Source organism: Sciurus carolinensis, chromosome 12, assembly GCF_902686445.1.
Source record: "Sciurus carolinensis chromosome 12, mSciCar1.2, whole genome shotgun sequence".
NCBI lineage: Eukaryota > Metazoa > Chordata > Mammalia > Rodentia > Sciuridae > Sciurus > Sciurus carolinensis.
Genome location: NC_062224.1, coordinates 50,582,640 through 50,608,072, shown reverse-complemented (window position 1 = coordinate 50,608,072; position 25,433 = coordinate 50,582,640). Strand labels below are relative to the sequence as shown.

At 35.6% G+C, this 25,433-nt stretch overlaps 2 protein-coding genes across 4 annotated transcripts in view; one reads left to right on the top strand and one right to left on the bottom strand.

Annotated features, from left to right (window-relative positions):
- Window positions 1-5,275: 5,275 nt before the first annotated feature.
- Prpf18 (pre-mRNA processing factor 18) overlaps window positions 5,276-25,433 on the top strand; it is a 48,976-nt gene continuing 28,818 nt past the window's right edge. For 2 of the 3 annotated variants that reach the window (XM_047520835.1, XM_047520837.1), the window contains exons 1-4: window positions 5,276-5,462; window positions 19,460-19,537; window positions 19,652-19,678; window positions 22,446-22,550. In XM_047520835.1, coding sequence (XP_047376791.1) covers window positions 5,397-5,462; window positions 19,460-19,537; window positions 19,652-19,678; window positions 22,446-22,550 — 276 coding nt within the window. In that variant the 5' untranslated portion in view covers window positions 5,276-5,396. The remainder of the gene's footprint in view (window positions 5,463-19,459; window positions 19,538-19,651; window positions 19,679-22,445; window positions 22,551-25,433) is intronic. The other variant, XM_047520836.1, reaches the window with a different exon arrangement.
- On the bottom strand, window positions 10,346-12,210 carry LOC124961816 (la-related protein 7-like). The gene is given in 4 exon segments (XM_047520834.1): window positions 10,346-10,561; window positions 10,563-10,988; window positions 10,990-11,057; window positions 11,060-12,210. Coding segments are annotated over 4 exon segments (1,734 nt in total). The 5' UTR covers window positions 12,141-12,210; the 3' UTR covers window positions 10,346-10,402.

Below are 25,433 nucleotides of genomic sequence, written 5' to 3'. Positions count from 1 at the left end.
ACTCCCCAGTTTGGTCCTTCAAGTGGTTCATCTCTATCACTTTTTGGTCTTAGGCCTTAATCAGGGTTTAATGCACGTGTTTGCGTAGACATCAAAATCAATGAAAGTCTGAAATTCAAAAGGAGCTTGTGCCCTCTCTGTTTACACCGAGAGTCTCCTATCTGGACAGCTGGTCCTTGGGGCTCTCTGTAAACTTCCTTTACTGTAACAGTCATCTATGTCAACACTTCAGGCTTTTGTGTTTTAAATCTCTAATCCCTAAATCAGGGGAATACTAATAAATTATTTGCTTATTGAGTTCTAAATGACCCAAGAAATAGATATACATGCAGAAATGTTACCATGTTTAATTCAGGGACCTTTTCTTTGTAAAATATGTTAAGCTTTCAAAAGCTCTAAAAATCAGCAGAGCATCTTAGGTTGAAAGTGAATTAACTTCCTATGTTGGTTTATTTCTGAGAAAAGCCAGATATCTTTTAGATGAAATAACACACACACACACACACACACACACACACCCCTTCCTAAATTGAAATGAACAATTCTCTGTCATTTTTATTTTGATAAGCCATCCTTCCTATTATCAATTTCGAACTGAATAACATTTCTTTTCTTTTAGAATGGGAAAAACTAGCATGTTAAATATTGTTCAATAATGACAATTAAAAATCTTTATTGTTACTAAGGATTGAACCCACGGGGGCTTAACCACTGAGCCACAGACCCAGCCTTTTTTAAGTTTTCAATTTTTTTCCCGGTTCTTTTCTACGTTGGTTAGGGCCTCACTGAGTTGCTGAGGCTGGCTTTGAACTTGTGATCCTCCTGCCTCAGTCTCCCAAGTCACTGGGATTACAGGCATGCACCACTGTGCCCAGCCTAAAAATTTAAGGAAACACTTTCATGGTATCAAATAAAAAATAAATGCATTATAAATAGTTTTTAGGATTAAAAAACACCTGTCAAACACATTGCAGTCCTAGCCCTCTGAAGGCTGAGGTGGGAGGACTGATTGAGTTCAGGAGTTCAAGACCAGTCTAGGCAACATAGCAAGACTCTGTCTCAAAAACAAAAACAAAACAAATCTCTGACATGTATTTTTTTCTCCCCAGTTTTTCTTCTTGAATTGGATTTAACTTCTTTTTTCTGATTACATATCTGATCATGTCATTGAAAATCTTTATTCGACATAATTCCTTGTATCTTATCAGATAATAATGGAATGAAATTAGAAATCAACACAATAAAACACTACAGAAACTACATAAACACATGGAGATTGAACAATACACTTCTGAATGATGAATGGGTGAGAAAGTAAATTGAGGAAGAAATTTAAAAATTCTTAGACTCAATGAGTACAGTGATGTAACATATCAGAACCTCTGGAACACCATGAAGGCACTTCTAAGAGGAAAGTTTATAGCTATAAGTGCTCACATAAAATCTGAATCCCAAATAAACAGCCTAATAAACATGTCAAGGCCCTTTAAAAGAAGAACTAACCAATTGCAAAACCAGTAGAAGGAAAGTAGGACATTAGAGGTGAAATCAATGAACTTGAGAATAATAAAAAAAATACAAAGGATCACTGAAACAATGAGCTGGCTCTTTGAAAAGATAAACAATATTATAATCCTTTAGCCAAACTAACCCAAAGAAAAAGAAGACCTAAATTAATGAAATTGAGATGAGAAAGGAGAAATCACCACAGACATCACAGAAATCAAGTGGATCATTTCAAAAACCTATTCTTCAATAAATTGGACAACCTAGAAGAAATGGATACATTTCTAGAGACATGATCTGCCAAAGTGAATCAAGAGGACATAGAAAACATACACATATCAATAACTTGTGATGAGATAGAAGCAACAATAAAAAACAAAACAAAGAAAAAGCCCAGGACCAGTTGGATTCTCAGCTGAATTTTACCAGACCTTTAAATAAGAACTATTGCCAATACTCCTCAAATTATTCCATGAAATAGAAAGGGATGGAACACTTCCAAATTCATTCTGTGAAGCCAATATCACACTCATAACAAAGCCAAATGAGGATACACCATGGAAAGAAAACTGCAGACCAACATCCCTGATGAACGTAGACGCAAAAATACTTAATAAAACATTAGCAAATCATGTTCAACAACGTATTAAGAAGACTGTACATCATTACCGAGTAGGTTTTATTCCAGAGATGCAAGGATGTTTTAACATTTGCAAATCAATAAATGTAATTGATCACATAAATAGAATTATGGACAAAAATCACTTAGTCATTTCAATAGATGTAGTAAAGGTCTTCGACAAAATTCAGCACCCATTCATGATGAAAACACTGAAGAAACTAGGGATAGAAGGAAGCTATTTCAACATCATAAAACTATTTATGAAAAACCCAAAACCAACTTCATAGTAAGTGGGGAAAAATGAAAGCATTTCCTTTAAAGTCTGCAACAAGACAAGGATGTCCGTTCTCACCACTCCTATTTAATATAATGCTAGAAATTCTAGCCAAAGCAATTTGGCAAGAGAAGGAAATAACAGGGATTAAAAATAGAAAAGAAGTCAAATTATCACTGTCTGCTGATGATATGATCCTGTATTACAAGATGCAAGAAACCACCAAAAGACTGCTAGAGCTAATAAATTTGTGAAAGTATCAGGTTACAAAATCAGCTTACAAAAATTAGCATCTTTCCTATATATCAATAGTGAATCTATTGAAAAAGAAATTGGGAAAACAATCCTATTCACAATAACCTCAAAAATATATCTAGGAAAAAAAATCTAACTAAGGAGGTGAAAGACCTCTACAATGAAAGCTATAAACAGTGAAGAACAAAATGGAAGATGACACAAAAAGATGGAAATATCTCCCATGTTCATAGATAGACAGCATTAAACTTGTTAAAATGGTCATACTACCAAAAGCATTATACAGATGCAACGCAATCCCTATCAAAATACAAATGTCATTCTTCACAGAACTAGAAAACAAAGTCCTAAAAATTATTTGGAAGAATAAAAGACCCAGAGTAGCCAAAGTAATTCTAAGTCAAAAAAGCAATGCTGGAGGCATCACAATACTTGACTTAGAATTATATTATAGAGCTACAGTAAAAAAACAAAAACAAAAACAAAAACAACTGCATAGTAGTGGCATAAAAACAGACACAGATCAATGGTACAGAATAGAAGACACAGAGACAAGTTCACACAGCTACAGTCTTCTGATCCTTAAGAAAGGTGCCAAAAACACATTGGACTCAAAGAAAGCCTTTTTAAATGTGCTGGGAACACTAGTTATACTTATGTAGAAGACTGAAACTAGACCCTTATCTCTCACCCTGCACAAAAATAAACTCAAAATGGATCAAAGACCTAGGAATTAGACCAGAAACTATGCAACTCCTAGAAGTAAACATAGTGTCAACACTCCGGCAAATAGGCATAGGCAATGACTTTCTCAATAGGACCCCCAAAGCTCAGGAAATAATGCCAAGTTAATAAATGGGACAGTATCAAATGAAAAAGCTTCTGCACATCAAAGGAAACAATTAGGAATGTGACAAAAGAGTCTACAGAATGGGAAAAATCTTTGCCAGCAACTCTTGTGACAGAGGATTAATATCCAGAATATATTAAAAACTCAAAGATGCTGAGGTCTTGATTTTTACACCAAAAAAAAAAAAATCAAATAATCCACTGAATAATTAGGGAAATGAATTAAACAGATATTAAATGGACAACAAATATATGAAAAAAGTGTTCAACATCATTAGCGATTAGGGAAATGCAAATCAAAACTATACGGAAATTTCATTTCACTGCAGTCAACGGTAATCATTGAGAATACAAACAAAAATAAATGCTGGAGAGAAAGTGGAGAGAAAGGAACACTTCTACACTGTTGGTGGGACTCTAAATGAGTACAAACACTACCGAAATCAGTAGGAAGGTTCCTCAGAAGACTAGGCGTGGAACCGCCATATGACCCAATTTTACCACTCCTCTATATTTATCCCAAGGAATTATACTACAATTATCCCAAGTCATCATACTACATGAGACATGCATACTCACGTTTACAGCAGCACAATTCACAATATCCAAACTATGGAACCAACCTAGGTGTCCATGAATGGATGAATGAATAAAGAAAATGTGGTGGGGCTGGGGAGATAGCTCAGTCGGTAGAGTGCTTGCCTTGTAAGCACAAGGCCCTGGGTTCCATCCCCAGCACCCCCCCCCCCCAAAAAAAAAAAAAAAAAAAGAAAATGTGGTATATATATATATACACAAGGGGGTTTAATTCAACCATAAAGAAAAATAGTCATTTGCAGGAAAACGGATGGAACTAGAGACCATTACCTTAAGTGAAATAAGTCAAACTCAGAAGGTCAAGGGTTATATGTTTTCTCTTACATGTGACAGCTAGAGAGGAAAAAGGAAAAGAGAGGTGGGGGCAGATCACATTGAAAATCAAAGGGAAAAAAAAAAAAATCAAAGGGAGATCAGTAGAGGAAAGAGACCAGGGGTGGATAGTATTGACGGAGGGGTAAGTGCTGGGGAGTGATATTGCCCAAGTTATGTTGTTGTAGTGTGTGCACATACGAATATGTAACAACAAAATCCCATCGTTATGTAGTATGATGCGCCAGTAAAAATGTGGGGAAAAAAAAAAAAAACCAGACTAAAGAAAGAAAGACAGAAAATCTTGGTTGCTGAACGCATGACAGAAAAAGATGATCTCAGCTTGAGGTAAATGTTGAATAATATTATCAAGTTATTTATGTAATATAGAGCTGAGCGAATACAGAAATACTTTTGGTAGATGAAGTTGTTTAACTCCACAGGACATTTCACCGCCCTTTAACTCAACACTTAGAAAGAAGCTAGTATTATTCAGGTTTTTCTCACTCTGTATCTAGTACATTAAGTACTTGGCAAACCAGTAACTTGGGGAACTCTGATGCTAACTTCTAATAACAATCGTGCCTTATTAACATAATTGATGTGTTCTAGGAGGCTTTTGGACCTAGCTAGCAGGTACAAACCTGTACAATAACAAGATGTCGTCTACCACCTCCTCACTCTTCCGAAGACTTGGGTTTCAGTCCACAGTCGCTTGTACTCCTCCACCAGGGGGGAATACGACTGTGCTTCTGGAAGGTACCGCCAGGCGGCGCTGTTCCGTAGTAGCTTCACCAACAAGCGTCCCGGGACGCTCTCTACCTTTCTCTCGCTCACCCCAGCTTCCGCCGGAAGCGGACCCTGTCAATAGTTGTCTTTTGGTATTTGGGCTTGTGTATAGTGAGTGTACGGCGGCGGGGTGGCTAAGGTTAGTCTCGAGGAGCTGGGCAGGGGATCTGGAGCTTAACCCCGAGCAGCGAGATGGACATTCTGAAATCAGAGATTTCCCGGAAGCGGCAGCTGGTGGAAGAGAGGAACCTGTTGGTGGTAAGGGTCTTTGTGGTCGTGGGGGTTGGGGGTCCACGAGTCTTGTATTTGTGTCGGGGGATGCTGGCGTGAGAACATTTGGGACAGACATGGGGCTCAGCGAGGGTCCTGCCTCTGTCCCGGGATGTCCCTTCTAGATCCAGCCTTCTGCCCCTCTCTTGGGAACTTCAGGGATGGAAGTGTGGGAATTGCAGGAAAACAGAAGATCCCGTCCCCTGCAATATTCCCCCCTTTTCCTGTACCCTTTCCCCAGCAGTTTACTTAAGTGAATTGTACCCACTCTGTACCCACTCCCATCTGTTGATACTCTTTGGACGTGCCTCATTTCAGAGAGTTAACTTCTGTGGCATAAGGGTTTGTGCCTTGCTGAAACAGATCCTCTCTTCGAAAGTTCTTTCCTATTAAACTCAGTCTTTTTGTTTTCCCATCTTTCCTCTTCCCCAACACATAAAAAGTTTATAGGTTTGCTCTTCATGGAATGGAAGCTAAGACTTTTCTGGAGAGGTACTAAACAAAACAAAACAAAACAGAAAAAAAAAAAAAAAGGAGGAAAGAGCAGCTTGATTTAGGAACTTCCTTAAATTGTTCTCCTTTCCTTTATTGCATAACACCAACTTAAGTCACTAGTTTTCAAAGCTTTTGGTCTCAGGACCCCTTCATACTCTTCAGTGTTATTGAGGATCCCAAATGGCTTTTGTTGATGTTTCATATCTATTAGTATTTACCAAATAAAAGTAAAATTAAGAAACTTGACACATTTCATTACACAACACAGGAGTCATATTATTTAATATTTGCTGATCTAATGTGGTTTCTTTAAGCATTAGGAAACCATCAGTCTCATGATGGTAGGACCAAGTCCTCTACACTTTTAATTTTCACTTGAAAACTGGAATTTCATCATAGCTAACAAATACTACTAGTTTTTTTTCTTGAAGTGATGGACTTATGGTGTTCAGTTTGGGGAAGTTTTCTGAGAAATATTTAAGTCTGGAAAATTAAAGTTTGTCAGTATTTGTTTATGACAAAATGGTATTCCATGAAGAAAACAACTGATTTAGTTGATAGCTCAATTGTTCAGTTGCTTTTTTTCCTCCAGATAACCATCATACTTTGGTATAAATGAAAAATGATTTATATATACTTTCTGTTTTGTCACACAGGATATGAAAAAAGGTCAAGGATCAAGACTTTATGAAATTAATAATTTTGCTATAGGTTGAGCATTCTTAATATTGAAATCTGAAATTCTCCGGAACCCAACACTTTTTGAATGCAGACATTATGCCATTGGAGGAAAATTCCACACCTCACCTCAGTGGAATTTTAAAAATAGTCACACTAAAAATACTGCATAAAATTTCCTTCAGGCTCTGTGTAAAGTGTGTGTAAAACACATGAATTTTGTGTTTAAATTTGGGTTCTGTCCCCAAGATATCTTGTTATTTTTGTGTAAATATTACAAAATTCAAAAAAATCTAAAATCCAAAACACTTCCAAACATTTTTAATAAAGGATGTTCAACTTATACTTTATCAAGGAGATTTGTAAGTGAAACTGGCTCCCTCTGAGTACGACAGTTTTGTGCCACTGTCTTGATTACATCTAACTCTGGTTCACTCTTTAAGAACTTCTGACTTAGACCTTTGAATGTAGTGTATTATTAATTTAAGTAGTGTAGAGTTGTTACGTTTGTGGATGGCAGATTTTGTAATTGAAACTTTAAAAATAATTAGAAAATTGGAGCTAATTAAGTAGAATATTATTTAGCAGGTAAGGTGGAGGTATTGTTCATATTTGTAACTTAATGTTTTAATTTCTACCTCAGAGACCTTTTTCTTTTGATGAGTGGTTTGGTAATATTTCAAAAAGTCTAATTTAGTGTTAGAATGCATAGGTGATGTTAGGAAGGACCAGAGTATTGAAATCTAAGTGCATCAAAGGGAAAATTGTATTATAAAATACTCAGCTCAGGGTTTACGGAGTGCATATTTGTATAATCAGGTACTTTTCGTCCTGGAAATAGACTAATCTATAAAAATGATCAATTTTTAAAAAACTTTGATTTTTCATAATTGTTTTAAATTTGACATCATACATAAACTGTTGACCTGGGGTGTCTTTCACTTTTTAATTTAGAAGTCCATGTACTGAGATAATTCCAGCCAGAAAATAAAATGGATAACCCCAATTATAGAGCAGTTCACACCAATGAAAGACATACATGGAATGGGGATTAAAATACTGAAATCTATAGTTTCTATTAAAAGTAATCTAGGTATTATGAAGTATGCTCCATATGTGATATTTAATGTAATTTGTATAGCATCCCTTTTAATATAATATCACTAGATGAGCAAACTGAAGCCAAGAGAGGTTGCATGATTTATAGGGTCACACAGCTAGCAAGACATAGAGCCTGGATTTGAACCCTGGTCTGTTCTACTTCAAAGCCTGCTGTTAACCACTGTAAATAGAATGTTATTTATATTCACTTTATGAACATAGAACTAGTTTTGATAGAACTAGTTGTCATAATCAAAGCACTTAAACTAGATTAACATGTGATTTGTATTTTTCAGAGTGCTATATTGTGCTATCTCATTTGAACTTCACAACTTTTAGAGTGTAAGACAGGTTTATTATGTTGTTTTCACAGTTGATGAAATTGAGACTTACCTGGTTTTCTCATACCCCATGGCTAGCCAGGTAGATCTTAAGTCTCAGACCCACCTTGTAGGTGAGTGCTCTTGCATAGTGTAAGAACACATGTTTAACTAGACCACTTTTCATATCGTGTGCATACGGAGATAATGTTTTGGTTTGCTGTTGTATGTTTTTTAGTAGTCATTTGACATATCTTTCCTCTTTCGACATCATAGTGCTCACTAGTAATTTTCAAACTTTTTTTACTGCCCCATTCATAGTAAGAAATACATTTTTATATTTTCATCTGAGATATATGGAAAAGTTTCATGAAATAGTTCTTATCATAACTATGATTGATTGTCATATTTTTTAGTAAGTCTCTCTCTTTCTTTCTTTTTTTTTTTTTAAGCATCAGGGATTGAACACAAGGGTACTCAATCATTGAGCAACATCCCCAGCCCTTTTTATATTTTATTTAGAGACAGGGCTTTGCTAAGTTGTTGTTGCTGGCTTTGAACTTGTGATTCTCCTGCCTCAGCCTCCTGAGCTTCTGTGAAGTCTATTTTTTTTTATTTTTTAGAACAGTGCTGATCAGGGATCAGCAAATTGTTTTCTTACCCTTTCTGTAGCTGGAAAACATCTATCAGTTGCTCTTTTGCAAGAGTCATCTTATCTTTGGGTATTTCAAGTGCTATTCCAGCACTTATTATTTATTGTAGTAATTGAAATAGTTAATAGTTAGCTTGTGTGTGCCTCTCTGTTAAACTGTGGAGAAACTACTGAAATATCCTCTTGTCACCTAAAATGTCCTCTTGGCATATCTGCCATGAGGTAAAGGGAGTGTCTTTATTGTAGAATACTGGTGGTCTGGAGCCCCAGTATTGGTACATCTTCCTTGAATACCAAGCCTCACTTATGTGGGGACCCTGACTGCTCTAGGAACTCAGTGGGGTGTAATTAGTCGTTTTACTGGTTATAGTTATGAGAATGAGCTTTGTGTAGAATTTTAACTTTTTCCTTCCAATGTTAATTGAATGTTTCAAATATGTAAGATACTGCCCTGTGTCAGAGAGGATTAAAAAAAAAAAAGTAACTCTCCTTTTCTAAGGAATGTGCATTCAGTTTTGTAGAGAAAATAGAAGCCTATGGGCAAGGAATTCCTCTACTTTTTTCCTGTTAAAAGATATCAGATATTGATATATGTTGAGGCAACTCTGCCTACAATTTTGATCCCAACTTACTTTTTTTAGTGTTATCAGAAACTTTATTATCAAGTTATCCCCTTTCTCTCTAACCTTCAGTTTCTCTACTAGCTTAGCCCCGTGAGCCCTGCAGCATATAGATGCCTGTCCTGTCTTTCAAAAAGTTGTGTGCATGTATGTGTGTAAATGCTGGTCTTTTTCCTTATAGTCAGCTTCTTAAAATAGATTCTAATTTTCATTCCTTAATCTGCTGTAGGGTAGTTTTACCTCCATCATTACATTGAAGCCACTAATGAGGGACTCTAGTGATCTCCGTGTTTGATTAACTCACCTGTCAGCATTTAATGTTGTTGATGTGTCTTGTTTTTTTACCCTTCCCATGGCATGTTACATATCACAGCTTTCTGTTTTTCCTTCTTCTTCTCAGGCTGCTGAGATCCCTTACAGGCTGCTGCTGCTGTTCTGTTTTTGTTTTTTTGGGTTTTGTTGTTGTTGTTGTTCCTAAGATGTTATTTTCCTTAAAATTTAGGCCTAGTCATTTCCCCTTCACACTTAATAGTCTGTTTTTTAAAAAAAAATTATTTCTCTGTCTGATATCAGTTACCTTTTGTCATTTGTAATCCAGGAGTTAAGTGGAATCTTTGGGTAGGTTTAAGTGTATCCATCAGCCCCTTAAAGTTTTATATAAAATTTCGCAGCTAAGTGTGTACTTTTCTCTCCTCCCTCCCTGTTCATGATGTTATTAGAGGGGGTTTTGACTCCAAAAGGTACAGAATTAGTCATGTCTGTTTTGATGACTCCAGATCTGTGTTCCATCTGTATGGTACCTTTTTCATCTTTGTAATTCTTTTTTTTTTTTTTTTTTTTATGTAACTTCAACAAATAAAGTATTTAATGATACATTGTGGTATACAATGCACTTCTCTCTAGAAAAAAAGTCTTTTATTTACAAGTTAAGGAACAAAGGTTTTTTTAATTAAATGTAGATTTTAGAAATACATTCGTTAGGTAATATTACCATAATAAAAATGGATTTTCCAAGAATGGTTTAAGAATTCAGTGAAATTAAGAGGTGAACTTTGATTTTTTTCAATCATATTCAGAAAATCTAATATTTTTACTTGCTTGTTGAGTCTTTGCCAGTCTGATCTTTTCAGCTTTGGTGATTAACTTCTCAGTGCCTCTTTTCTTTTCCCTAGGCTGATTAAGTTTGGCCTGTCTATCTACCAGAATCTTCCGCCAATACCTCTTGTTCGTGATCACCAGAAAGGACCTCGAGTTTCCAGCAGAGCTTTTTTTTAATTTCAATATATGCATTCATTACTGCTTGAGCATCCTTGGGAGTTTTAAATCTGACATGGCATTCTGTATCTCCTTCTAGCAAATCAACATAAACAACTTCTGAGATTGCGGCCAAAGTGTCCTGAACTTGTTTTCTGCCAGGTCGAGGTTCTGTGCTAATGATCTTCACAATCACTCCACTCACAAACTGTGGTCCCTGAGCATTAACCTTCTCCTGAGGGTGATTCTCTTGACTGCAGGCTTTTTCATTTCTCATTCCAGAGTTATTAGGAACTCCTTGGTCTGTCTCCATTCCTGATTCTGATTTTATTTGGGATATAGTTTTTTTTAAAGAAGCCATGCTGGCTTTTTGTAGTGCCAAATACTCTTTTTTTTAAATCCATCCATTCGCTCTTAGACAGTACTCTCAACGGTATAACTTCTCCCATTTTGTCTCTCTTTATGTTTTTTTCTTATGCTTTCTCTTTGTTTTTAGTAGAGAACCATCTTTTATATCTCCACCATCCTTTTCCTCTTCTGTAGAGAATTCTAAGTCTCTGTTTTCTTTTGAAACTTCGGATGCTTCCTTTTTAATGTCTTTTTGAGCCATTTTCTTTACTTTAGATCTGGTAGCTAAGTACTCTGCATCTTCAGAACTGCTTCGCTTTCTTTTCCCTGTTTTGCCTTCAGGTAAGCTGGACACTTCTCTTTCCCATTTTTTCTTTTTCTTTGTGGGCTGCTTTTGAGGTTCAGGTGTTATTTCTGTTTCGGAACCCTCAGATGCTGTCCTTGACCTTTTCATTTTACAGATGCTCTCGTTGCTTATGTCCATATTTAATTCTTTTGCTTGCACATTGTCTTCCTTCTTAATCCGGCGTTTCTTCTTCTTTTTCTTTTTCTTTTCCTCAGCTACTCCTAATCCTGGAATAGGCTTATTTTTCACTGTCTTGGGAAATATGCTTGGTTTTCTTGGCGCTTCTTCCGGTGGGTTGTTAAGAAACTCAATAGCTTTTGCTGCTTGCTCTTTTGTTTCAAATTCCACAAAGGCAAATCCCTTTGGATCTCCAGTAGATTTATAATGTGGTATACTTATATAAACCACATTGCCACATTTCCCAAATACTCTTTCAATCCAGCTGTGATTAACATTTTTGGGAAGTAACTCCACATACACTGTACGCTCATCCTCATCCTTTGGTCTTTCACCCAGAGGCTTTTTTCTCCTGATTCTGGTGCCTTCTAAGTCCAGCTCTACAACAGCTGAACTTTTCAGTGCTCTGGCAATTAACTTCCCATCCGTAGTCAACTTCTTCATTTTATTAAAAGACACCAGAAGTGAAATATCGACATATCCATCTCTAGATTTTTCCATTTGCTCTCATAGAAATCTGTCTTTGTGCAGATTAGCATCCCCAAACCAGAAGTCCACTTGCTTAGAAATATCTTCAAGCACCTGTTTAACCCGAGACTGTTTCTTTTTCTCTACATCTTTTTTTTTCTCAGTGCTTTCTTCCATTATCTTTTGCTTTCCACTGTCAGTTTCCATTCTCGGATCAATTCCCAAAATACAGGGTCAGAGACTGCGTCCTTCAGTCCTTCCTGTCTCCCGAGCCTTAAAGTCGTGGTTATTTCCTGTAATTCTTTAAACTTGCCTTTTTTCCACACTTGATCATCCTTTGGACCAGGATGCTGTCATTCTCTCCATTCCTTCTGTTTTCATTAGTAATCAGCAGGACCCTTGAAATTTTTTTACCATAATGGAAAGAACAGTGTCATAGGGATTTTGTTACCCTGGTGATACCATATTTTGACATCTGCTGTAAAATATATTTCTTTCTCAACATTTTATTATGAAAAATTTCAGATATACAGAGAACTTAATTATACGGTGAATACCTATATACCTACCACCTAGATTCTACAATGAAACCTGCAGTTAACATTTTACTATGTTTATCTGCTCTCCATCTCTCTATCATTTTACCTATTCATCAGTCTAACAATGAAGAAACTACATTTACTGCAGAATAGTACAGGAGGAACACTTAGGACAGGTGAAGGAGCATATTTGAGTAGCTTTTCTACAGTTTGACAGAGAGGCACTCACGAGCTAAATCTTAACTACACTATTCCGGCTATCACAGATTAACAAAAAACTGGTACATTACTTCAAATGACCAATGAGGCAGTTCTTCTGGATTATCAAAACCACACAAACAAGTGTTTTTCAGCTGTGTATAGGGTAATGAAAGCAGTTTACTGAACATTACACTTTTCAAATCAGTAAACTTTGCCCCTAAACCATTTGACTTCCATATCTAATGGAACTCTAGAGTTCAGTGTTTGTTTATATATCTATTTGTGTGTTTGCAAAAATTTTCAGAAGACATGCACAGATCCTAAGTTTATTGTTCATTGGGATTTCACAAATGCAGGCACCTATCTGCATTAAGAAATAAAATAGTATCCTCACTCTTTTTTTATTTTATTTTATTTTTTTTATTTTATTTTATTTTATTTTATTTATTTTAATTTATTTTATTTTATTCTCTCCCTCCTGGTAGCAACTGCTGTTGTGATTTCTTTCAATCCTCAATTTTGCCTGCTCTAGAACTTCACATATATAGATCTAGTGTGTAGGATCATACTTTGTACTTTTATGTGGAGCTTCTTTTAATCATAATAATGTTTTAAGTTGTATTCATTTTGCTATGTGTATCAGTAGTAGTATTATGTTGTCTGAATAAACCCAGTTTATCCATTCTCCCAGTGATGTGTACCTGGGCTTTTCCAGAATTTGCCTATTGTGAATAAAGATTCTGTGAACCTCTGGAACAAGTTTTATGTTCTAATTTTTCTCTGGGATTGCTAGATTGTAGAGTACATGCATGTAGAATTTTATAAAAATGCCATCAAACCTTTTTCTAAAGTGTACCCTGTTACACATCTACCAGCAATATAAGAGAGTAGCTAGCAATTTGTACTGTCAGTCTTTTCAGTAGTGGTATCTCATTTTTGGCCTTTTATGTGTCTTATGAAATGTGAAATTGCTTGCACACTTAAATTAGGTTAGGTGTTTTTCTTATTAAGTTGAAGGACTTCTTTTTTCTTTTTTTTTTGTACCAGGGGTTGAACCCAAGGATACTTAACCACTGAGCCACATCCCACCCTTTTTTATTTTTTATTTTGAGAGAGAGTCTTGCCAAGTTGCTTAGAGTCTCACTGAATTGCTGAGGCTGTCTTCGATCCTGTGATCCTCCTGCGTTGGCCTCCTGTGCTGCTGGGATTAGAGTCGTGAGGCACTGTGCCCAGCTGAAGGAATTCTTTATATATCCTGCATATCTCTTTTTGTTTGTGAATCTTTCAGACTGAGTTTTCTTAAGCCTGTCTTTTTTACGGGGTATTGAACTCAGAGCCACTCGACCATGGAGCTACATTCCCAGCCCTGTTTTATATTTTATTTAGAGCAGGGTTTCACTAAATTTCTTAGCACATCCCCTTTGCTGAGACTGGCTTTGAACTCACGATCCTCCTGCCTCAGCCTCCTGAGCCACTGGGATTACAGGCATTTGCCACTGCTCTGGGCACCTATCTTTTGATCTTCACATCTTTTAGTTTTGATAGAGCCCAATTTGCCAGTTTGTTTGTTTAGGTCTTTTTGAGATGTGGTATATCACTCTATTGCCCAGGCTAATCTCAAACTCCTGGGCTTAAGTGATCCTTAGTTCAGCTTCCAGAGTACTGGAACTGTAGATGTGTGCCACCGCCCCAGGCTCTCCAGTATGTTGGCTTATCATTTTCTGTGTCTTCTCTGGGAATATAAGATAATATAACCAGTTGGAAAACCATTCAGCATTTTCTTAAGAATTAATCATACACCTTCAGTATCCTCCTGCCTTTCCACCTCCATAAACTTAAGAGTAAATTGTAAAGCTGTCCCCTTATATCATCTTCTAGAAGTTTATAGTTTTATCTTTATAACAAACTAGGAGTTTCTGAAAAATTGAGTCAGTTTTTTTGTATGATGTGAGGTAGGGGTTGTAGTTCATTGTTTTTCATAAATATCCAGTTCACCATTTACTGAAAGTATTTTTTCTTTCCCTTTGCATGGTTTTGGCACCTTTGTCAGAAATCAGACAATTGTGTAAGTGTGGCTTCATTCTGTGTGTTCTGTTCTTTTCCAGTGATGTTTTTACTGATCCTTATGCCTGTGCCACACTATGTTGATAACTGTAGCATCCTGATAAGTCTTAAAGTCAGATAATGTAAATAATATCACTGTTGGGGGCTGTGCCAGCCTGAATGGCGCCTGATCACATGGCAGTGAGGAGGTTAATTGGCATAAGCACACTCAGGTGATTTATCATTGGCCATATTCAGTTAAGTCCACGTGCACAACGTGTGCACAGGTGTTCCCGAGCGTACCTGCTTGGGCCTGCTCGTTTTAACACTTGCTGTGATAGGGCAGCTGGCTCCTCGCCTGATTGCAACTGGCGTGGCCCCGCCCTCCTCCTCCTGGAGGGAATATAAACGACTGGTGGGCGGGGGCACGACAGTAAGGAGCGAAAGGAAGGAGGGACAGTAAGAGCAGCAGCTAGCAGAAAGAAGCGGAGAAGCCATTAGCAGAAAGGAAGAAGAAGAAGTGGCAAGCAGATAGAAGCAGCGAGTAGGGGCAGCGGGGGAAGGCAGATCACAGAGCAGAGAATTGAGAACACACCTCTAGATCACAGATAGGCAGATCGCAGTACGCTATCACTAAGAAGCACCTCAGATAGACGCACCCTTAGTTCACAGGATGCAGGACACACCTTTAAGAAGAAGCAGCTGAACTAAGAAGATAAGATTTCTGAAAGTGTAGTCTCTCTCTCTTAAGCAAAGTCTCTCTCTCTAAGAAAAGCCTTTCTTCCTCAGTAGCCCAGGGAACAAGCGAATAAGCGAGAAAGCAGCCCACTAAAAGAAAAATAGAGGTAGCTCAGTTTCCAGTCCACCACCCATAAAGACCCACGCAAATTGTTGCTGCAGGCAGTGACAAATACCTGTGAACAAATTGTTGCTGCAGGCAGTGACAAATACCTGTGAATTTGGCACCGCAAAGAGCCAGTGACATACCACTACCACTATTGTTTGTTATTCTTTCCCTTCTCCCCTTTTTCTTCCCCTTCCCTCAGTCCCTCTCTCACTGCTGCCCATCTTTCTTAGAATTCTTCTTGTGGAATTTTTTTTTTTTTTTTTTTTTTTAAGTTTTGGCATCACAGTATATTGTATGTACTGGTTTTTGTTTTAGTTTTGGAGAGGATTCTGGGAATCTAACCCAGGACCATGTGCATCTGGGCAAGCCCTGTACCACAGAGCTACACCCTCAGCCCACACTGTATGTATTTAAAGTGTACAGTTGGACTTGTGTTTAATGAAACTGTCTGCAGAATGAAGAGAATGAACATACCTATCTCATTCAAAAGTCTCCTTATGCCTCTTTGTAATTTCTCCTTGTCTTTCCCTGCATCCTGTCACAGTCAGCCACTGACCTGCTTTTGGTTACTCTAGGTAGTTTAGATTTTTTTTTTAGAATTTCATGTAAGCAGAATCATTTGATATGTTCTCTGTTTTGGTTACCTTCTTTTCTTAAGCTTGTTTTATTTTTATTTTCTTGAGATTTTACTGACATCACTGAAAAACATTGCATGGCTAACAGGATTTACTAACACTGTGATTCTTTCATCTTGGAAAGCAATGTGTCTCTTTAAATTATGTACCCTCCTGTTTGATATATTACTTCAGACTCTTAAGGTTTGTTTTCACTCTAACAAGATGTTGTCCTGCCTCATGGTTTGTGACCTCACACATATTGTTTTGCTTTGAGTATCAGGCTTCATAGTTTCTAAGTCCTAGTGCTTTTTTGCAGAGTTTGTTTTTTGTTGTTGCTTTGTTTTTTTGGTACAGGGTATTGAACCCAGGGCTGCTTAACCACTGAGCCACATCTCCAGCCCTTTTTTGTTTTTTATTTAGAGACAGGGTCTCCCTGAGTTGCTTAAGCTCTTGCTAAGTTGCTAAGGCTTCTGTCTCAGCCTCACAAGCCACTGGGATTACAGGTGTGCACCACCGCACCCAGATTTTTCAGAACTTTTTTTTTTTTTCCTCAAAATGAAATAAGTTCATTGTGTTTAAAATAGAGAATTACATAAGAGATCTTAAACATCAAACAGATTTTACAGAGCTTTTGATGATGTTTGTATCCATTTATATAAACACTGCTTTAATGTGATTGAAGGAATGGTAATTTTAAATTATTCATATTGACAATCATGGTTGCATGTTATTTTTGACATTTGATACCTTGTTTAGTGTAGATAGGCATTTCAGGTGATGTGGTAGGAAGGTTTGTGCCCTTTAGATCTGTGAATCCTTAGTTTTATAGTCTAGAAAGTACAACTTGGACATAGTGCAAGAATATTTGAAAAGCAGCAGGTAGGGCCCTGCAAGGGTCTACAGATGACTTTTTGAGATGTTCTAGTGTCAAGCTTTTGTTAGGGGTATTCAATGGAATGAAGACATGGTAGTCAAAGGTTACATTGTACTGTGGACTCTGTCCTTGACAGTCCTTTTACTTCCTTCATCTCAACCCTTCCTGAAAGGATACTAACAGGTGTTTGCCAGCTTACCTATTTAAAATGTAATAGTTACCTACTACATAGTTAAAAGGAACAATCTAAAATCCTGAATTTTGAGAGTGACTAACTATCTTGGAAAATTAGATAAGTACAAAGGATTTAAGGACCAGTGGTCTAGTCCTGGCTTTGTTATTCATCAGGTCTGTTAAGTTCTTGAAATGTTACAACCCTTCCCAATTCTCAGCTTTCTCACCTCTAAAAGAGGAATAGTATCATTTGCTCCTGTCTTTTTCATGGTAGTTTGATGATTAGATGATGCCTTCAATTCCTTACCATAATTACATCTTCATCTTTGTATATGAAAGGTGTGCTTGGTGTAAGGTAGGTAAGTCTATTGGTGTTTATTGAATTAATGAACTTTTAAACTTTATTCTAAACTTTTAAACTTTATTCACAAAAATAGAATTGTGTAATGAACTTGTATAGCCTTTCCCTAACACCTGTAACTCTAAAAATTAAAGGACATATTTTTATATCACCGAAATATGATCACATCTAAGAAAATTAAAATTGTTTCCTTAAGCTTATCAAATTTACATTAATATATCCCCAGTCAACTTAAAGTGTATATTTATATATATGTTTTAACAGTTGGTTTTTTCAAATGAGATCCACACAAATTTGACTAATTGCATTTGTTATTATGATTATTGGTTTCTTTTAATCAAGAATGTTTTCATTCCTCCAGCTGCTCTCCCTTCACCACCATTGACATGTCGGAGAAAGGAGGACTAAGTTTGTACAGTGTTCTGGATTTGTTTGATTACTTAGTTGTGTTACCATTTTGTTTACTCCTCTACTCCTACATTTAGGGTAAAGAGTATTTGATAGATGATGCTGTGTACTTCCTGTGGTATCATGTAAGAGGTACATAATCTTTTACAAATTCTAGACTTGATCAGTGGTTTCAAGTGTTGGCAGCCTGATCTTTCCATCTTAGCCTTCTAATATTTTTAGCATCCTTCTAATATTTTAACGTCCACTTGTGGTCATTACCTGAATGAATGAACTTTTGAAACTAGTGGTGCTAAATGCATATGGGGAAGTATTATTGAGATTCTGGTATAATTACTATTAATAAAATAGTACAGTATCTATAGTTGAGCAAACTTATCAACAGAGTAAGATCCAAGAAGAGGAGGTGAAGATAGTAGTATGTTGAGAGCCGGGTATAAACTATGGGCATTGTTTAGCCATTAAAGCAGAGAAGCTGCTTTTCTGGGAACTCTTGGATGAAATTCCCCAGTTTGAGAAACCCAGATCATGCTGGCACCTGCCTTAGCTCACAACCCCAGGTTCAAACACAGCTGTCACGAGCTGGGCATAACCTGCCAAGCCCCAAACAACCTGTTTATCCCTACTCTTATCCTCTTTTTCATGAAGGAGCTCTCTGCCGATCCCCTTTGGTCTGTACTGCTATAAATAAAGCAAGTGTGGGTTTTTTCTCTTTGCTAGGAGTCAGACCCATCAGGCCTGCTCAACCTGTCACTGCCCCCGCTTTTAAAATATATATTTCTGGTCTTCTGTGTTTATTTTGTAATATTACTTTCATAGTTTTTATTTCACAGCCAGCCCACATCTCTGATGGTTACCCACTCCCTCGCCCACAGGACGCAGGCAGAAGTAGTAAACTTAGAAATTAGGCTGCAGATTTCACAGTGGGGATATATAAAGAACTAACATCTTTTTAGCCACAGTAGATTTAGAGCTTATCTGTTAGCATCAAAAAATGTAGACACTTTTGGAACCTTCCTGTTAATGAGTTTTCAGAAGTTGGCTAATATGCCATAATTTGTGTTTGTTTCTCTTAGAAGATAGTTAAGTCATACCATTTTATGTGATTTATAATGAATCCATTTGTAGAAATTATCTTTGAATTCAAATATTTTAGGAAATTAAATATAAACACTGAACATTTAGAAAGTATTGTTGGTTTCTGTGCTGTTGTACACACCTATTAAAATGACAGTTCAAGAAAAATGTAAGTATTCATCACACATCAATATCCAGACCCTATGTGGAGGAGGGGCGTCATGTTTCAGGGACTCAGCGTGATTGTATCTAGAACCAAAAAGTGCTATCAAATTCTTGAAAAACTGAAGAATGTTTTTAAAAAGTTTTCTAAAAGCACTTGATGACTGTGGAATATGAAATTTTGCCTAAGGATATATTATTAACTTATTTTTTTCTTTGATAGGAAAATAAAAAATATTTCCGACGTAGTGAACTTGTGAAAAAAGAGGAGGAGGCATATTTTGAAAGATGTGGCTATAAGGTATGAATGTCAGCTTTTATATCAAATTGTAAATTTCTGAGTTTAAATTTATATAGCTATTGTTAAATGACAAAATTATTGATCTCTGTTCAATTTATCAATGTTACACATTAGCCTATAAGTGAGAAGCCATCTGGAGAGGTATGAGTTTTTTTGTTTTGCTTTTTTTAAAAAATTATTGAATTTAGGAAAACATATGCATGACTTTTGGCTCGGAATGGTTTGGCTTTTTGTGGACAGCATGAAGTGGCTTGAGATCAAAGCTTGACCTTTTTTAAAAATTAAGTCCTTGATCTGATGCTGCCTTATTTTCCTCTCCACCACCACTTCTCTCCCTCACCTCTCCCAATAAAACTGTATCTCAGAAGAGTTCAGTTTATTTTAATCCTTAAGCAGCAATGATGTTAGCAGTGGCATTTCCCCTGCTTTCTCCGGCATATTTTTCAGCCATTGGTTTTATGTTTGCATTGTTAATAATTCCTTTTGGGCCCTTAGTAACTCTGCCTGCAATATAGCACCATGTACATGTATATGCTTTTATTGTAATAAGGTATATAACATTTCAGATACTGCTTAGTCTATTGAATAGAAAATGTAATTTTGAAATATTGTTTAGAAACAAATGAGTTGTCTGAAAGGCTTTACTTGTATGTTTTAGAAGCATGATTGAAATTATTTTTCAAATTGCCAGTTGATAATGTGCTGGGGGTTTTATTGGGAGGGGTTAATGCTATGAGGTGGAGAAGTTATGTTTAAGTTATTTTTTTTAAACTCTATTTTGTTTAATAATTTTAACTCACAGTTAAGAGGTTCTATCAAATACTATTTGAAATCAACTTTTCACTCATAAAACATCAATATAGAATAATACTCTTGTGCATGTAATAGGGAAGATTCTAGAAATTAGTTTACATGGCATAACTTTTCTAGAAGGAAGCATGGGGAATGAAAATGTTACGTATATGCATTTGGCTTTATTTTGTAGGGTTGGAAGGGCACATATTAAAGAAAAATATAGTTAATATTTCTTTTGAGATTTTTACATATGAAAGCTTATATTTGCATCTTGATCCATTTCCCATTAAGATACTGATTTCATTTGCTTCTAGTTTAGGAAGTTAAGATAAGTTTTATGTGAATAAATGTTGAGCATCATGTTCAGAAAGATAATTTCCCAGTTTTTGCTTGCCCAAAATTGCCTAACTAAAGCTTGACCTGGAGTCAGAATCCCTTACCATGAATTTAGTCTGCTAACTTGTTGCATTTCCAGATCTCTAAATTTGAACTTTTCCCACTTCTTGATAAGGTAGGGAAAAAATTTAATAAAGTGGCAGTTTTTGCTTTGCATAGATTGTCTCAGTGCTGTGGGAGGGCTTTTTTGCTTATATAAAAGAAAGCAAGCACTGAAGGGAAATAATTACTGTAAAGATACTATTTGTAACTTTGAGTCTAGTTGACAAAATGTCTTAGATCTTTTCCCCAGAGCTATTAACCACCATTATATAATTAAAAATGCTTTTAGTCCTGAGGTTTTTGAGAAATACCTGTTGAAGAAATCACAGGTTTTTGCTTAAGAAGAAATCACAGGTTTTTCTTTTTGAAGATATTTTTAGTAGTTCATTCTTGGTAGTAGTGACAATATTGTATCCATTGCTTTTTTTTTTTTTTTTTCTTTTTCTTTATAGGAACTAATTACTATTTTTAAGGCTTGGTCCTGATTTGATTTGTTCTGTTAAAATATGAAAGTTTAGTCTTTTACTTCATTGTCAACTAGGATAAATCTAGCCTTTAGCCGTAAACTACAAGGTCATGCATTACATAATTTTTTACCACTATAGCATTTTTTTTTACCACTATAGCTTTTTAAAATTGTGAGTTTCTTAATGCTGATTGCTTTTATGATCCTTTTACTCTTATTTCTCCTCTCAGTATTTTAGATTTTTCTACATTCAGTATTTTAGAATTTGTCTTCTTGTTAGATGGGAAAACTTGTTTCAGTATTTTAATAGACCACACAGTGGTGCTTCTAAGTTACTCAGTCAGTGATTTGGGCAGCAGATTTGAGAAAATTTATTTGATTCTCACCCCATTCCCCTTTGGGTTCATGTGAATAAGAATGTCACTCTTTCCTTAAGTGGCATGTGTACAGTATACCATTTTTCATTGTTTTTCTACAAGAATTTAGCTCAGTTTGTGGGTCAATTCTGCATTACCTTTGGAATTTTTCTACTTGTCCAATAGTGATTTCTCTGCAGTTGGAATAATAATATTCAAAAGGCAAAATAGGAAAAAACTAGAGCTTGAAGCATCACAGATTTCTGTGGAAAGTAGTTCTTCTCTTTATTCTCCATTTTAAAGCTGAGCAACAATCAGATAACCTTATAAGATGATTTTGACAAAAAGGAGAAGCAAATTGGTTGTTTTAAAGAAAAAAGTACTTTTTTTTTTTGAATTTGGAGAGAAATTGAGTGCAAATTTCAGCAATGTTGAGTTTTTTTTTTTTTTAATATTTTTAGTTGTAGATGGACATAATACCTTTAATTTATTTGTGTTGCTGAGGATCAAACCCAGTGGCTCACACCTGCTAGGCAAGCACTCTACCACTGAGCCACAATACCAGCCCACCAATGTTGAGTTTTGATTTTGGAAATCATTATGGTTATGTTAGTCTTTTATAGCAAGAATGCTGTCTTCCATGTGCATGCTTTCTACTTGTGGTGTTCCTGATATGGATCTGTTTGATAAGCTCCTAAAAGCATGCACATCTATTATAACTTCTTTCCTCAGAGAAACACTTAGAAAACCTTCAGTACTGAAATTTATTTAATTTCCATGATTAGCTAAGGTGACAGAATTATAAATATTAGCTGTGTTTTAAAAACTAAATTTCTTTTGGTTCTTAATATAGATACAGCCAAAAGAGGAGGATCAGAAGCCCCTAACTTCATCAAATCCAGTATTAGAACTTGAACTGGCAGAGGAAAAATTACCCATGACTCTTTCTAGGCAAGAGGTAAGTTTATATATGAGTATTTTATGGGAAAAAATTTTTCCATGTTTACATGAGTTATGTGTTATTATTTCTCATATAAAATGACCTATTAATCTAAAAATCCTGTGCAAGCAAGACAGCTTTCTTCATGAGGTTGTAAAATAACCTGTTTCTTTTCTCGATAATATTCTTTTTTTTTTTTTTTTTTTTTGGTGCTGGGGATCGAACCCAGGGCCTTGTGCATGCAAGGCAAGCACTCTACCGAGTAGCTATCTCCCCAGCCCATATTCTTACTTTTTTAAAAGAGTGTGTCATACATTTTGAACAGTAAGCACATAAACATTCTAAATAAGTGTAATTAAATTCATGTATTTTGAATAATTATACTTAAAATTTTTTTGTCTAAATTACTTTAAATATTAATTTGCTACCTGCCCTTCTCTCCCTTACTTACTGGTGTATCTTTCCAGATTAAATTATAGTGAGCTGTACAATTTTTTAAAACCATTTTTCTTTTTCTTTTTTTTTTTTTAATATTTTTTAGTCGTTGATGGACCTTTATCTATTTACATGTGGTGCCGAGGATTGAACCAGTGCTTCACACATGCTAGGCAAGCCCTCTTCCACTGAGCCACAACCCTAGCCCAACCATTTCTTTCTTTTTTTTTTTTTTTTTTTTTCAGTGCTAGGGATTGAACCCAGGGCCTTGTGCTTGCAAGGCAAGCACTCTACCAACTGAGCTATGTCCCCAGCCCTACCATTTCTTTCTTAATTGTCATTTAGGTTGCTTCAGCATTTCCCTGTTATAAATAATACGAGATGAACATTCTTGTACAGACATCATTGCAAGAATAATAATGTGTGATTATTTCCTTTGGAAAGTTTCTGGAAGCATGATTTGTTTCTAAGGCAAAGACATTGTATGTTTTTAAGATTTTTTTATACATATTTACCAAATAGCTTTGTAGATGTTAGATGTGTTATGCCACTATTTATATTCTTCCCTGTAGTATTTATATTCTTCCCTGTAGTGTTTGCCCATATCCTATTATTTTACTTACAAAATTGAGCTATGTGATTTAAAGAATTCAAACTATAGAGAAGGTATAAAACAAAAATGTCTTTTCTTCTTATCTTCTGTCCCCCATACCCACCCCACCCTCCAGTCTGTTCTCATTCCTGCTAGAGTCATTCACTTACACCATCATCAGTATGCAAGTGTATACTTTTTCTTCCCTTTCACACAAATGAGGTTTTTTATATGCTTTTGTGCCTCACTCTTTTCACTTAAAAATACATTCTGAAGACTCTGTGTGTGTGTGCGTGTGTGTACAGTGTATATGAAAATTTTTACATTGGGCAAGTTACCCAGACTTCCTAATTCCTGATTTTCTTTTTTTTTTTTTTTTTTTTGGTGGGGGTGCTCACTGGGGGTTAAACCCAGGTGTACTTTACCCCTGAACTACATCCCCAGTCCTTTTTTATTTTTCATTTTGAGACACAGTATCACTAAGTTGCTTAGGGACCTTGCTAATTGGCTACCTTAAACTTGGAATCCTCCTGCCTTAACCTCCCATATAACTAGGATTACAGGTGTGTACCACCATGCCCTGCCTGATTTCCTTTTGTATGAATGAGTATAATAGGGCCTACCTCTTAAGATTTTTGTGATTAAATGAGATAACAAATGAAGGTAAGGCGTAAAAATAAGAGTACTTAATAGCAATCACTTAGTAAATTTAGGTATTGTTTTAAGAAGTGGTTAATTTATTAAATTAACCTTTTATGGATGTGATTTATTTCCAGTTGTTTGCTTTTATAAATAATACTTAAGCGAACATCTTTTTATATATTCCTTGATATATTTGTATGAGTTAATCGATAAGACAGTTTCCTAGAAAAAAGAATTTCTAGTAAAAGTGTGTGTCCATTTAATTAAAATTTTTTTCTTAATTTGTGATGGTATGTCAAATTATCCTACAAAGAAGCTCTTCTAATTTACACTTCAACTAAGTTTATAAAAGTAGCATTTTCCTAACAATGCTGTCAACTCTTCATCTTTAAATATTTTAGCCTTTGGCAATATGAAAGCAGTATTGTTATTTTAAATATTTTGCCAAACTGATGAAAAAGGACTTGTTATAATTTCCAACTTTTTATTAGTGATTATTAGAACTGAACATGTTTTATGTGTTCAGTGGCCACTGACATCTCTTTTTGTGTGAATTGTATTTTTCTCTTGTGAAATGGTCTTTTTATTGATTTATGACTCAACATATCTGTGTGTTAAAGATGTTAATCTGTTTACCTAAGTACATTTCAGATGTACATATGGGACTTGTCTTTTTTTATCAATCTGTCACTTGTTTTTGACATACAGAAGTTTAAAATTTGTACATAATCATATCAAACATGCATTTTTATTGTGTTTTTGACCTTGAGTGCCATACTCAGAAAGGTCTTACATATTGCTAAGAGTTTTTAAAATGGTATATTTATAGTTTTCATTATCTTTATGAGCTCTTTTTAATGAAAATCTGTTACATTTAAAAATTAATCTAAAATGAATATGCATTAATTAGAAAATATTTAAAATCTCACATCACTCATATTTGAGAATTTTATTATTTTTTGATGTAGAAAATGTTTTATAGATTAGAACTTGCTTTATATCTGTACTGAACATTGAAAAGTTTTAATTAAAGACAAAATACTTGTAAAAACTTGGTCTTTTTGTGAGATTGAATTTTGTTAAGTCATTGTTAACTGGTTAGTAGATATGATTTAAACACCATATCCCCATATATCCCCATATAATGTGGGGAAGATGTGATTTCTACCCTCACTTAAGGAACCTCTATTTACATTGTAAAAGAGGACTTGGAAGATAGTTTTTTCATTGTT